At 32.9% G+C, this 14,514-nt stretch overlaps 1 protein-coding gene and 2 non-coding genes across 3 annotated transcripts; all 3 read right to left on the bottom strand.

The window, feature by feature from the left end:
- Positions 1-2,892: 2,892 nt before the first annotated feature.
- TRNAD-GUC (transfer RNA aspartic acid (anticodon GUC)) lies at positions 2,893-2,964 on the bottom strand. Its single transcript has one exon. It is a non-coding gene; the product is annotated as a tRNA-Asp (tRNA).
- A 1,245-nt stretch (positions 2,965-4,209) lies between these two features.
- LOC105766040 (uncharacterized) lies at positions 4,210-14,446 on the bottom strand. The gene is given in 3 exon segments (XM_052631812.1): positions 4,210-4,829; positions 13,892-14,405; positions 14,408-14,446. Coding segments are annotated over 3 exon segments (1,044 nt in total). The 3' UTR covers positions 4,210-4,338.
- On the bottom strand, positions 11,500-11,571 carry TRNAD-GUC (transfer RNA aspartic acid (anticodon GUC)). Its single transcript has one exon. It is a non-coding gene; the product is annotated as a tRNA-Asp (tRNA).
- Positions 14,447-14,514: the final 68 nt, after the last annotated feature.

The following is a 14,514-nucleotide window of genomic DNA, read 5'->3' as shown; positions in this document are numbered from 1 at the left end:
GAACACCTGAAAAATCACACCATTCCATGAAAGTTGCAAATTCGTTAGCATGATAATCTTTTGTCTCAATCACTGGGCACTTATACTCTTGAGTTGGTAAAACAGCAACATATAATAGTGTTTTAATTCGCAGGAAGAAGATATGTTAGATCAAAATTTAAAATTTTGTCTGTAATTTGGATATTTGCATATAAAAATATTAAGCACGAAAATTAGATTTGGGTAAAAAATTTAACTCATATAAATTATGGAAGAGTTAAGACTAGCCTAATCGAGCCAAACCCAACTCAATTTTTAGTTCTATAGTATATTATATAATTTTATCATATAAAATTAAATTTATAATACTATACAATACTAAAATATAAACATTAAAATATGTTGTCTTTAAAATTTTAGAAAAAATCATAACGTGCCAAGTTTCTTAATATTTGAATTTTTATTGTGTAAAGTAAATTGATATGGCTCAATGGTTAAGTGTTCTAGATGTGTGTTTGAGATCTTGTATATGTTTCCTTCTACTTAAATTTTTGTTATTTTTATCTGTATATCTAACTAGTCACACGTAGTTTATCTATATTCTTTGTTTAATTGTTAACAAGAATGAGATTGTTGATTCAGTGGTAAAGTCTTAGGTTACCCTTAGTTTCCAAGTTTGAATCTTGTTTTGTACAAAAGTGGAATTATTTGTGCTCCTCGCGCATGAGTACCATGACATCGTGCACCTTGCCTACTTATTATCTTATTTACAATTTCAAAGTTGTATGAATGAGATTAGGTTTAATGAAAATCCTAAAGCTAGAGTTTTATCGAGTTTAAAGAATGTTTAATTTGCTACCGTCTCTAGAGGTAAATAGTTGTTCTAAAGTAACTAATGTAAAAGTATCTAAAGCATATCTAAAGTTCAAGATTCTTACTTGAATCGGCGCCAAAGTCTTGGTTTCACTTTACGAAAATTAAAATATCAATTTTTGTAAAAATTCCAAATAAATCAAAAAAGTTCTTGAAAATTTTGAACCCAAAATTTCACAGCCCGAGTTTTAAACATTTATTTTTTGATTACATGTCGGGCTCTGGTTGTCAGACAATTATTTTAAATGGCAATTCACGGAAGGAACGATAGTGTTAACATAATGAAAGTTGAAATGACACTTCTGAAGTGCCAAAAAAAGAAAAGTGTTAACATAAAGTTGTTTTGACTTCAATGAAATTAAAATTAGGTTGAGAAAATAATATATTTAATTTAATTTAATTTAATTAATTAAAAAGAATAAATAATATATTGGACATAGGATAGTATATTTATTAGGTTTGAATAAATTATATAAGTTGGTTAAAAGATCAGATAGCACATATAATTGGCCCGATACACGAGGAGACCCAACAAGCCTAAGTAAATTGCAAAGGGTGGCAAACTCTAGTCTCACATTAGGATTTCCACGAATAGTGTTATCACCACCTCTATTGTACACTCCAAGTAGGATTTGAATTTTCCTGTTTAACTGTAATTTAGTGAGTTGAAACTTGACCATTTGATTACGAACAATAATTATGGACTATGTTGATCCATATGATGATCCTATAAGGATCCTCAAAATTCATGAAAAAAACAAAAAATAATATTGAATATACAAGAGTAAAACACTAGGGCTGTACTCAAACAATGAGAAGCGCAAGCTCTACTTGACATTTGTTGTTCAAAACTCCACTCTTGCTCAATCAAATACTATTTTAGAAGCTTTAACTCTATTTAAGCTCTATTAAAGTAAGCTCGTTCACCTGATTTACATATTTTAGCTTCAATTCAAACTCATTCCATATACAAAATTTTTATACTTCACTAAATTTTTTTTTGAAATTTGAGTTTCAAGTGTATTAAAGGTAAAGTCGTAATCTAAAATTAAAAATACTATTATCAATTAAAAATTTGATTAAGCTCTCGAGCTGTTCAAAACGAGTATTAAGATACTCAAATCTAGCTCGCTTGATAACTCAAGCTACTCAATCTTGAGCTTGGTTTAACAATATATACATGGTACTATATAGATTTAATAGAAACAATATTGAAAAAAATCATGACTAAAGAAATAGTGAATGTACCTGAGAGGTAGTTCGGATGAAATATGTTCCTCTATTATTAGATGGATTAATTTAGTCATATAGGACAAAACTAACTCATTGAATAATAGATGGGCTAAGTTGATCCAGACACTATAATACAGGGACCTCTTAGGTACCTTAACCCTAAAGAAACCTAGTTCATTTGATAATTCAAGCTGCACAAACTTGAGCTTGGTTCGATAATCCCTTAATCGAAGTTGAATTTTCTTTTCGAATTTAACTCAAACAACTTTCGAGCACACGTGCATCATTTACACCTCTATAAAACAAACCAAATCAAGCACTCATCTAAATTCAAGTACTAAGAATTTCTCCAAAAAAGAAGTAAGAATAGAGCTAACGATGAAGATTAATTTATAACATAATTTAAGACTCAAAATACATATATATATATATATATATATATATATATGACTTTTACATTAATAGTAACAAAAACTTTAACTGAGATTCTTATTAAAGGATCTAGGAGACTTGGTTTTAATCTAGGGTGGAAGCATAGGCTGTTGATGCAAAGTGTTGTTGAAGCATAGGGTTGCTTGCTTAATAGACGCCAGTGATTGAAGTTGATCACATAAACAAACTTAATTGAACGAGTTCAAACATGAAATAAAATTTTAAAAGTAAAACTCTGAATTAAGCGTGAGTGCCGCACCTTTAACAATCTTGCTTTTCACTGTCCCAAAAGGCTCCAAATAAGCATTTAGGGAAGTAGATTATCTGATTGCATCACTAACAAAAGCTAGAAAGATTAAAAAGAAAAGAAATAATCGCCGTTGCCGGGGATCGAACCCGGGTCACCCGCGTGACAGGCGGGAATACTTACCACTATACTACAACGACTTTCTTGCTGTACTGTTCAATTTATCTTAATTGTTGTAATATTCCAAATTTGGCCGCAAAGGGACAAAAGAAGCCAAGGGAGGACAATATTTAGAGTAGTTTTAGTTGTTCAACGAAGAGCTTTGACTGGTAACAAACTAGATACGTAGATTGATTCGTGAGAGTTCAACCTCCACATTTGTAAATTCTCTCCTTAGTTGATTCTTCCCAGTCTTTATCAAATAGGAGGAAAAATTTTTTTTTTCTTTGTTCACGGTCATAGCAGCTTTCAATTTTTTGATTCGGTTGCTTTCTTGAATTATCATCGAGACTGCTTGTCGGCACATATGGTGTTTTTTGAAAGCATGCTGATCCATCAACATCTGGGACTATAATCCCTTCACCCAAAATTCCCTGTGCTGGTGAAACAAAAACTCCACTAATCGTTTTTCTTTAAGATCTTACATACAACGTACATGTGTGCACAGAAATACTAAGATATAATCTTCCAAAGACTTTTCAAATATATGAAAACCTTGAAAAAGAAAAGCATATCTATGTCCAGCCCTGGTGACTAAATCCGAGTAAGGTAAATTTTTTGATAAATTAAGGCAACCATGAACTAGCAGTGTTAGTTCTTACCAGAAACATGTTACCTAGTTTACGTAGGATGAGAAGATTGATGAATATTACCCGCAAGTCATGACCTATGAAAACATGGAAGAGAAACAGTTAAAAAGACAATGAACTTTATACCCATATGCCATTTGATTTATGTATATATGCTCCCTCATTGTTGAGATTCATCATGCTCGAGCTCTACTCAAAATTCATTGCTTGAAATATGGCTCCAATTTGGTCAAATACTATTCTAGAAGCTCCAACTCGGCTAGTGGTAAAATCAAACTATCTAAGCTTGGTTAGATAAAGCATTTACATATTCGAGCTTAGTTTGAACCCGTTTCGTATACAACATAGTAATCTAATATTAAAAATATTGAAAACGTATTACTAATAAAAAGCTCGATCAAGCTCGCGAGCTGCTAAAACCAAGTAGTAAGGTACTCAAACATGGCTCACTAGATAACTCAAGCTGCTCACGCTTGAATCGATTTCGAATTTCTTTCGGATAACTTAGGAGCACAAGTGCCTTTTTTATACCGCTATCAAACGCATACCAAATCCAACACTCATTTGATCAAGAATCAACTAAAAATTTCTCCAAGTAAGAAGTAAGGATAGAGCAGATAATGAAGATTTAAAACATAGTTTACGGCTCAAAATACATAATATATACATAAATTCTACATTAATAGTAACATGAATGTTAACTAAGACGCACAAGAAATCTTTACTCTAGTACATACATTATAAAAATAAATATGGATCAAGTGATTAATCAGTATCAGACCAGTAAATATCCATCCCGCCCCAGTCGCTCTCAGGCACTCCAAGAGCCTTCCAAACTGCTTTCGAGGCATCAACAATGTTGTTAGGGCAAGGGGGCTGATAATCATGGTCCGAATCGCATCCCATAGTAGAATCGCATTCATCCACAACTTTAGCCCTCACAGATCTTCCATTGCCATGGATGTTGATATAATTCAAACACCTCTTTCCGTTGTTATACCACCCTGTAGAAAGTGCCACCACAGGGTCATCATCGGAGTGGTACTGGTTGTCACATTCAGATGGTGCACCACCGTCTCCATCTGGCTCAAAGCTGTTAAGCGTCAGTGTTGCTTTCGTTTGGCTTGATACAGGGGGTGAACATTTGTATGTCGTGTACCACTTGCCATCCTTGCAACAATCAGAATCATTTTCCTGGTTGCATTGCCCTGGTGGAGGGGTTTTCCCTTTGATCTTGCCACTAGGGCTGCACGTCTGTGCTTCAACACTAAGAAAAAGAAGAAGAATGCAAAGGAGAGGAAAGACAGTCGAACAAATTACTTGCTTCTTCATTTTTATCTTCTTTAAGTCACTTCTGTTTTGATGTTTTAGTGCAGAAAACTTCAAGTGGGAAAAGCAATATATAGAGATCTTTGCAATGAGTAATTTAAAATACTGGTCATTCACTATGAAAATTTATGATGGACCGAAGCTGATAAAATTGTATTTTATCATTTACCCAAATTTTGTAATATATTTATCATTCAGAAGCATCTATGTGGGAGGTTCCTGCAGGTTTGGTTCACTTTTAGTTTATTTTTCTTAAATTTCTTGTGGCAGCTATTTGTTGATGAAGATCAAAGGGGCTTTAGATTATACTTGTCAACAAATCATTTTACTGGCTGATGCCTAAATTGGATGGGTTTGAAGATGGTTACACTTAGCTTTTCATTTTCCATAAGAGTTTTGCAATGAAAATTATTTTCTATACATACATTACACGATACTTCTTTACAATATCTTTAAATATATATACATATAAAAATCATATTTCTGATATCCGGTCCCAATAGTAGTGTTAGAATTTCTGTCTCAAATTCCGTTCACAGGAAAGAACCAAGGTGAAAGAGTCAAAGGAGGAGCGATAAGTATATAAACGTTGACAAAGTAACTTTCGTAGTTAAAGCAAAAGACATATAATATTGTTTTAATTGGCGGACCAAAATTTGAAATTTGGTCCGAATGTGCATATAAAATATTAAGCACCAAAATTAGATTTGGGCAAAAATTTAACTCAATAATTTCGGACGAAACCCAATTCAATTTTAGTTTTATAATATATTATATAATTTATTTCATATAAAAATTTAATTTATAATAGTTTACGATACTATAGTATAAACATTAAAATATGTTGTCTTTAAAATTAAAATAAAATCATTTTAAAAAGTTAAATAAAATTTTTTTTTTTGTAAAACAATTTGCATACTAAAACATACTCGAATTTAGTTTTTGATTACGTGCCAGGCTCTGGTTGACTCAGACAATTATTTCAAACGACAATTTTTTGGGGACAAATTTTTATTTTAAGGCTTTTTAGTGGGATAAAATTCTCTAAGAATGGCATCCGTGTCAACATTTGTGAAATTGTTCAAGTCAAGAGACAATAGGTCGTCTCTTTCATTGCACGGTACGCCATGGTACTCGCAAATGGCGGCACGGGAAATATCAGTGTTAGCATGCCTGACGTATAGTCGGTCATGCGTACCAATTTTGAAATTGGAGTAAAACTCTAGCACTACAGGTACAATGCCAGCTTGCTTGGGAAGCAAGCAAAAATTGTCCCAACGATAAAAGTGTACATCGTCCTATATCTCATCATTAAACGATGAGGCTAGATCAAAATCATGTTCAAGGATGAAAGTATGTCCCTAAATTGTTTGATAAAAATCTGCGGCCTCTTGCTATTCAAAATTAATACCATCGTATTTCAACGACAAAACAGAGGCGGTGTGGGAACGAGATCGTTTACACATTCTCAGGGGCATTCTTTTAATTTTCGCACTTAAAACCAATAAAAATAAACTCAATATCCAAAGGAAAGCAGTCAATACGTAAATTAAAAACTTTAAATTGGAAATAAGAAAAACAGTAATAATAAATAAAGGAAAAGAAAACTTAAATTGTATTGATTGTTGTAGTCGAATGGATTGAATCGAGAAGTGTCGTGCTCCCCATCCAAAATGGTGTGATACTTGCAAAAGAAGAAAACTAACCAAAGGTAAAGTAAAAAGAAAAAGAAAAGGAAATTGATCAATGAATCCAAGTGTAACCTCCTAAACTCGACCTAGAAGTCATGGTCGAATCGGGAAAGCTGCATTAGACACCTTAATGTCAAAGCTACCCTAATGATATTTAAAAACCTTCAAGTACTCCCTTTTATAAAACCATGGTTTCTATTGTTATCTTTGGAAAAACGTCCATTTACTTTGTCCAACCATGTTTAGGTTGAATTGGTGAATTCAGTGAATTTTAAAAAAAACCTAACTATCGGTGTTGCCTTTGAAAAATCATTTTGTTATCTTCTTAGCAGGGGAAATGTACCATTACTAGTCAAATTATTAATTTAGTCATATATCATGCATAGTCCATTTTAAAATATTTATAAAATACTGTGTCTCTATACCCAATATGCATGTCGTGCATGCATAAAAAACCCCAAAATCTCAAACAGTCCCAAACCACAGTTTAAAGAAACTTTACAATCTAAAATCAAATAATAATAATAAAATAAGCCTAAAATATAATTAACTTAAAATAATTTGACGAAGTAAAGTCCGAGGCTGGCCGTACGTCCGCATGCCAATTCCGATCCTAAGTTCCATCATTAGCTGAGAAGTTGAGGTAATGATGTGAGCTTTACAAGCTTAGTGTGAGATTAAACACGCAAGTATTAAGCATTAATACAATCAATTTCATAAAGGAAGCAATAGCACAATCAAACATTACCAATAATAATTTCAAATGCACATGATCGGGAAAAATGCACATATGAGATCCTACCCATACCATCCGCTACACACCACGAGTTCCCCAGAACCCGTTTGCCAAACTCTAATGTATGTGAGCAAAGCTCAGTGTGGTAAAACCACCAATAATCAATAATGCATTGAAACTGCCAAATAAATAATGCGATATAATCGCCAATCCCTTCGGTACTCCAAAAGCAGTGCACTGACTACAAATATATGCGGGCTTATTATGCTGCCGGTACTCCACGGAACTCCTCCGTCAACCACAAAATCCCATCCCAATGCACATGCAATATGTCATACAAATTCATACATAATCATATTTCAATACTTTTTACATTTATTCGACATGTTCAACATGTCCTCAATAATCACGTACTTTCAGTAAAAGGAAGCAGTGTTCCAATTTTCAAATTACCATTCAGATGGTATCTATCAATAGCGTTCAATTCACATACTTTACGAATTTCACTGTGTAGCAATAGCAACCTCACGTATATATATCATAGTAATATTTCATGCATTTAAATCATGCATAAACCTAATATCTCAACATTTCGTACCATTCAATCAAACATTCTCATATCACGTAATATAATTATACATAACAATCTCAATTACACATTCATATAGTCAAGCTAGCAATGTTGCCAACACAACAATCTTTTAAGGCTCGAAAAGCACCCAGTTCGGGCACTCACAAAACTAAAATTTTGGTTATTAACTCAAACCAATAAGAAAGTTAATTTATCAAATATAGCATGACATTTAACATTATCAAACAAATTTTACAAGTTTAGGACCTACACCTTATTTTTCGCTTTCTCGCAACACCATAGTGAATCTTCCAATTTTCCTTAATAAACCTTTATACGATCCTAAACCAAAATTCAGTATAAATTCAATCAATTTACCATTTAACCAACTTTCAAATACCCACTTATGGGTTCAAACCAATTTTCAAATTAATAACTATTTTATAAATTCAAACTAGTTCGATTCCTTACCATGTATCTATGCAAACCGTATGTACGATCGTTCTTCGACTTTACGGTTGATTCGGGGTACCTGGGTCAGCACCTAATTCAATAATATACTGGAAAATAAGTAGCTAATAATGATTAAATTCCTTCACTTTAATCAACCAATAACCTTTACCGTACAACTATGTCGAAACAACAATTAATTTTACGCTTAATTGCACTTACGCTCCTCGATTTGTGAGTTTCGAATGCCCAAAAAATCAAGAACATTTTTCCCTAATTTACATGAGTTTAATAGTTTATTAGGAGGGTTCAATAACTCAAATTATGGCTGGAATTAAATGGGAAAGATTCAAGAAACAAAATAGCCCCCTATTCTACACATATGCGCACGCACGACCACCTATGGTGGTCGAAATTGGGGCTGAATTTTAAAATGTTTTGAGACCTCATTAAAATCTGGAAAAATACCTTTGAAAATATTTAAAATCTCCCAGATTCCAGATCTAGAAATTTTGGTTTTTAATTGACAAGATTAACAAAGAAATTGAGGACAAAAGAGATCGTACCAAGTTAGTTGAGAGAAACGACAATGACCCCTTCTTGGCAATGTTTGGGATCAATTTTGGAGTTAAATATTTCAAATTTAGGGCTGATTTATTTTGGGGGAAATTGAAGCAATATAGTAAATTATATGGTGCACAATCTTGACGCAAAGAAGAAGAAGAAGAAGAAGATGGTAAAAGGGGAGGTGTAGGCAACGGCAACAATGGAGGAAAAAGGGAGAAGAAAAAATATAAAGATGAAGAGAGGGAGAAGGGGTAGGGACGGCTAAGGTAGAGGAAAATAGGATTCAAAGGCTGATTATTTTGATAAAAATTGTATTTATATCTAGGTTTATTAGGCTTGGGTGGCAACACATAAAAAAGAAGAAGATAATTTACAAAAAATCAATTTATTTTGTAAGAGTTGAGACTTAAACTTGAGACCTCCAACTAAATTTCATGGTTTTACATTAAATAACTAACCATTGAGTTAATTCCTTATTTTGATATATTTCTACATTTTGTGGAGCTAAATCGGGATGTTACGAAGGAAATTTGAAGGGAGATTGAGAGAAATTGATGGGGAAGAGTTTTAAGGGTTTAGAATGAATGTTTTCGAAAAATAGGAGAAGGTTTAAGAGTTTTTGATTATTTAGAGGCTTTAAGCCTCCAAAATACACGGGTTGCGATATCTGGAATCGGGTATCACGTGACCCAAGTTGGATATCATGATATCCCCTATTTTGATCCCTCATCTTCGAGTTTGCCTTAGGTGTCGCGATACCACTGTGTAAATAAAAAAAATTACTTTTGAAATTTCAAGGGTATTGCGATATCGGAGGTGGATATTGTGATACCATGAAGATTTTGGTCCCTCTCGAAACTGTCCGAGAAAGTCACAATATGCCCCATTGGATATCGCAATTTCAATTGAACTAATCCCTAAAAACATGAGAAAATCATTAGTTTTCATCTCTATCATAAAAAATCCGACCTACCAAGTCTAAAATTAAACTAATACAATTTAAAATCCAAATCTAAATGTAGGAAATAAATGGAATCCATGCTCAAAAGATCTAATTATTTACAAATCCATGTTCAATCGCCACAGTGATCAATAACACCACCGAAATGGGTTTCATCGGTGTCCTCGACACTCGAACACGTCTTTTGTTCAACGCGGGACTTGAGCCTCTTGAGAGTCGTATCTTCTTCCTTATCCTTAATCGTTTCCGGATACTCTTGCGTCGCCCGCGAACACCTAAAAAATCACACCATTCCATGAAAGTTGCAAATTCGTTAGCATGATAATCTTTTGTCTCAATCACTGGGCACTTATACTCTTGTGATGGTAAAGCGGCAACATATAATATTGTTTTAATTCGCCGGAAAAAGATATGTTAGACCAAAATTAAAATTTTTTTCCGTAATTTGGAAATTTGCATATAAAAATATTTAGCGCGAAAATTAGATTTGGGTAAAAAATTTAACTCATATAAATTATGGAAGAGGTAAGACTGGCCTAACTGAGCCAAACTCAACTCAATTTTTAGTTCAGAGTGTATTATATAATATATATCATATAAAATTAAATTTGTAATACTATACAATACTATAATATAAATATTAAAATATGTTGTCTTTAAAATTTAAAAAAAAAAACTGTAACGCCCCAAGTTTCTTAATATATGAATTGTTTATTGTGTAAAGTAAATCGGTTTGGCTCAATGGCTAAGTGTTCTAGATGTGTGTTTGAGATCTTGCTTATGTTTCCTTCTACTTAAATTTTTGTTATTTTTATCCCTATATCCAGCTGGTCATAACTAGTTTATCTGTAATGTTTGTTTAATTGTTAGCAAGAATGAGGGTGTTGGTATAGTGGTAAGGTCTTAGGTTACCCTTAGTTTCCAAGTTTGAATCTTGTTTTGTACAAAAGTGGAATTATTTGTGCTCCTCGCGCATGAGTACCATGACATCGTGCACCTTGCGTACTCATTATCTTATCTACAATTTCAGAATTTTATGAATTAGCTTAAGTTTAATGAAAAATCCCAAATCTAGAGTTTTATTAGAGTTTAGAGAATGTTTGATTTGCTACCGTCTCTAGAGGTAAACAGTTTTACTAAAGTAACTAATGTAAAAGTATCTAAAGCGTATCTAAAGTTTGAAGTTTCTTACTTGAATCGGCGCCAAAGTCTTGGTTTCACTTTACGAAAATTAAAATATCAGTTTTCATAAAAAATCGGAATAATTCAAAAAAGTTTTTGAACATTTTGAACCCAAAATTTCACAGCCTGAGTTTTAAACATTTATTTTTTGATTACGTGTCAGGCTCTGGTTGACTCAGACAATTATTTTAAACGGCAATTCACGGAAGGAACAATAGTGTTAACATAATGAAAGTTCAAATGGTACTTCTGAGAAAAAAAGAAAAGTTTTAAGTACATAAATTGAAAAAGCGTTATAGTTTGGAGACCATTATTTAGGTTAAGGCTTTTTTAGTAATTTCGTTCATCTTTTCTATCAAATTTCTCTCATTTTCTTCCTTAATTGACACCCGTCATTGAAGTTAATTGAAGTTTGACAAAACAAAAGGTCTTCTTAAAACGCCGTTGCCGGGGATCGAACCCGGGTCACCCGCGTGACAGGCGGGAATACTCACCACTATACTACAACGACTTGATGATCAGGTTTTAAAATTCATTTTACTCTTTGGAACATGCCAAATTTGGCCGCAAAAGAAGCAAAGAAGAGACCGTAGATTAATCGGTCGTTTTAGTTTATTTAGAGTTCAACCTCAACATTTGTATATTATCTCCTTTGTTTGTTCTTCATGATCTATACAAAATAGGAAGAAAAGTCATGACAAAACTGTGAAGTGCTAAAAAATTATGGTGGACCGCTAAAATTGATGACTTATGATACAGCTGATAATATGGTATTTTATCATTTACCCAAGTTTTGTAATGTATTTATCATTCAGAAGCATCTTTGTGGGAGGTTCCTGCAGGTTGGATTCACTTATTTATTTTTATATATTATGGCAGCAATTTGTTGATAAAGATGAAATGGGTTGGTTTGGAGACAAGAGGCCTTATATTAATTATACTTGTCAACAGAACATTTTATTGGCTGACGCCTAAATTGGAGGGATTTGAAGATGGTTACATTGTGCTTTTCATTTTCATATAATTTTGGCATACAAAATTATATTCTATACATATTTCAACACGTACTTCTTTGAAATATCTCTAAAAATTATATTTGGTGTTTGAAATTTTATTAAATAAATATATTAGTTTTTCTATTAAATAAATATTATTTGTTTTCTACTAATTCAATCAAGATTCTCCCGTCTCTCCCTATAGATAGATGACACTGGTAGAGCTATAAACACAACAGTTCATGTAAGTTTTCAATTTTATTAGTCCGCCAAAAAATAGTGAGAATTTATTTTCTAAGTATAAATTCTATTTTCTGAGAATAACAATTCCGTCGGCTTCTATTAAGAGAGAATTACTATCCTACTGAATGTAATAAATCGTTTCTGGTAAAAAATCTCGGTCTCAGAGACAAGAACTGTTTGATTACACTCTCATTGAATTCATTCTTCAAATCATTAATGAATGATTCCCTTCCATAATCTTAATGTAAAAAATCAGAGAAAAATATGATGTTATAACAAATGATGTGAAATACGATTAAAAAATTTAAAATAGGAAAAAACAGGTTAAAAAACCTTAAACTTCCAATTATTTGATTTATAATTCTTTGTGTTGTTTCAGCATTAATGCTATTTATAGGCTTGCATACATGCATAAAATGGAAGGAATAAAAGTGGACTTTGGATATTGATTATATTTGTATTTTTCTATTACCTTTTAGGTTGACATTAAAATGTATATATGTTTTATGGAATGTATTTATTAGATGTTTATTTACTAAATTTGGAAAAGTTGTGGAAAAAATAGGAGGGGAAATATTTGATACACTGCGACTAGAGTTTTTAGACTCCGCCCGTAAGGTTAGGGGTTGACAAATGTCCTACAAGAATATAATAAAATATTTTAAAAAACATTTAAAAAAAAAAAATACATAACAATTTTTTAAGGTTGCTTGTGGAATAAAAAAAAATATTTCGCCAATGTACCAAATACTAACCCATAATATACACCTAAATTTTTTTTTGATAAATTAAGGCAACCATGAACTAGCAGTGTTAGTTCTTACCAGAAACATGTTACCTAGTTCTCGTAGGATGAGAAGATTGATGAATATTACCCGCAAGTCATGACCTATGAAAACATGGAAGAGTAACAGTTAAAAGACAATGAACTTTATACCCATATGCCATTTGATTTATGGATATAAGCTCCTGGTTGTTGAGATTATTCATGCTGGAGCTCTACTCAAAATTCATAGCTTGAAATAGCCCAATTTGGTCGAATATTATTCTAGACGCTCCAACTCGCTCGTGGTAAAATCAAACTATATATTTAAGCTTGGTTAGAAAAAGTATTTACATATTCGAGCTTAAATTTGAACCCGTTTCGTATACAACATAGTAATCTAATATTAAAAATATTGAAAATTTATTATTAATAATAATAAAACTCGATCAAGCTTGCAAGCTGCTCAAATCAAGTAATAAGGTACTCAAACATGGCTCACTTGATAACTCAAGCTGCGCACGCTTGAAACGATTTCGAATTTCTTTCGAATAACATGCGAGCACAAGTGCCTTGTTTATACCCCTATCGAACGCGTACCAAATCCAACACTCATCTGATTTCGAGAATCAACTAAGAATTTCTCCAATTAAGAAGTAAGGATAGAGCAGATAATGAAGATTTAAAACATAGTTTACGGCTCAAAATACATAATATATACATAAATTTTACATTAATAGTAACATAAATGTTAACTAAGACGCACAAGAAATCTTTACTCTAGTACATACATTATAAATATAAATATGGATCAAGTGATTAATCAGTATCAGACCAGTAGATATCCATCCCGCCCCAGTCGCTCTCAGGCACTCCAAGAGCCTTCCAAACTGCTTTCGAGGCATCAACAATGTTGTTAGGGCAAGGGGGCTGATAATCATGGTCCGAATCGCATCCCATAGTAGAATCGCATTCATCCACAACTTTAGCCCTCACAGATTTTCCATTGCCATGGATGTTGATATAATTCAAACACCTCTTTCCGTTGTTATACCACCCTGTAGAAAGTGCCACCACAGGGTCATCATCGGAGTGGTACTGGTTGTCACATTCAGATGGTGCACCACCGTCTCCATCTGGCTCAAAGCTGTTAAGCGTCAGTGTTGCTTTCGTTTGGCTTGATACAGGGGGTGAACATTTGTATGTCGTGTACCACTTGCCATCCTTGCAACAATCAGAATCATTTTCCTGGTTGCATTGCCCTGGTGGAGGGGTTTTCCCTTTGATCTTGCCACTAGGGCTGCACGTCTGTGCTTCAACACTAAGAAAAAGAAGAAGAATGCAAAGGAGAGGAAGACAGTCGAACAAATTACTTGCTTCTTCATTTTATCTTCTTTAAGTCACTTCTGTTTTGATGTTTTAGTGCAGAAATCTTCAAGTGAGAAAAGCAATA

This window comes from Gossypium raimondii, chromosome 5 (assembly GCF_025698545.1).
Source record: "Gossypium raimondii isolate GPD5lz chromosome 5, ASM2569854v1, whole genome shotgun sequence".
Classification (NCBI taxonomy): domain Eukaryota; kingdom Viridiplantae; phylum Streptophyta; class Magnoliopsida; order Malvales; family Malvaceae; genus Gossypium; species Gossypium raimondii.
The sequence above is the reverse complement of the archived record's forward strand: the minus strand, read 5'-3'. Positions and strand labels throughout refer to the sequence as shown.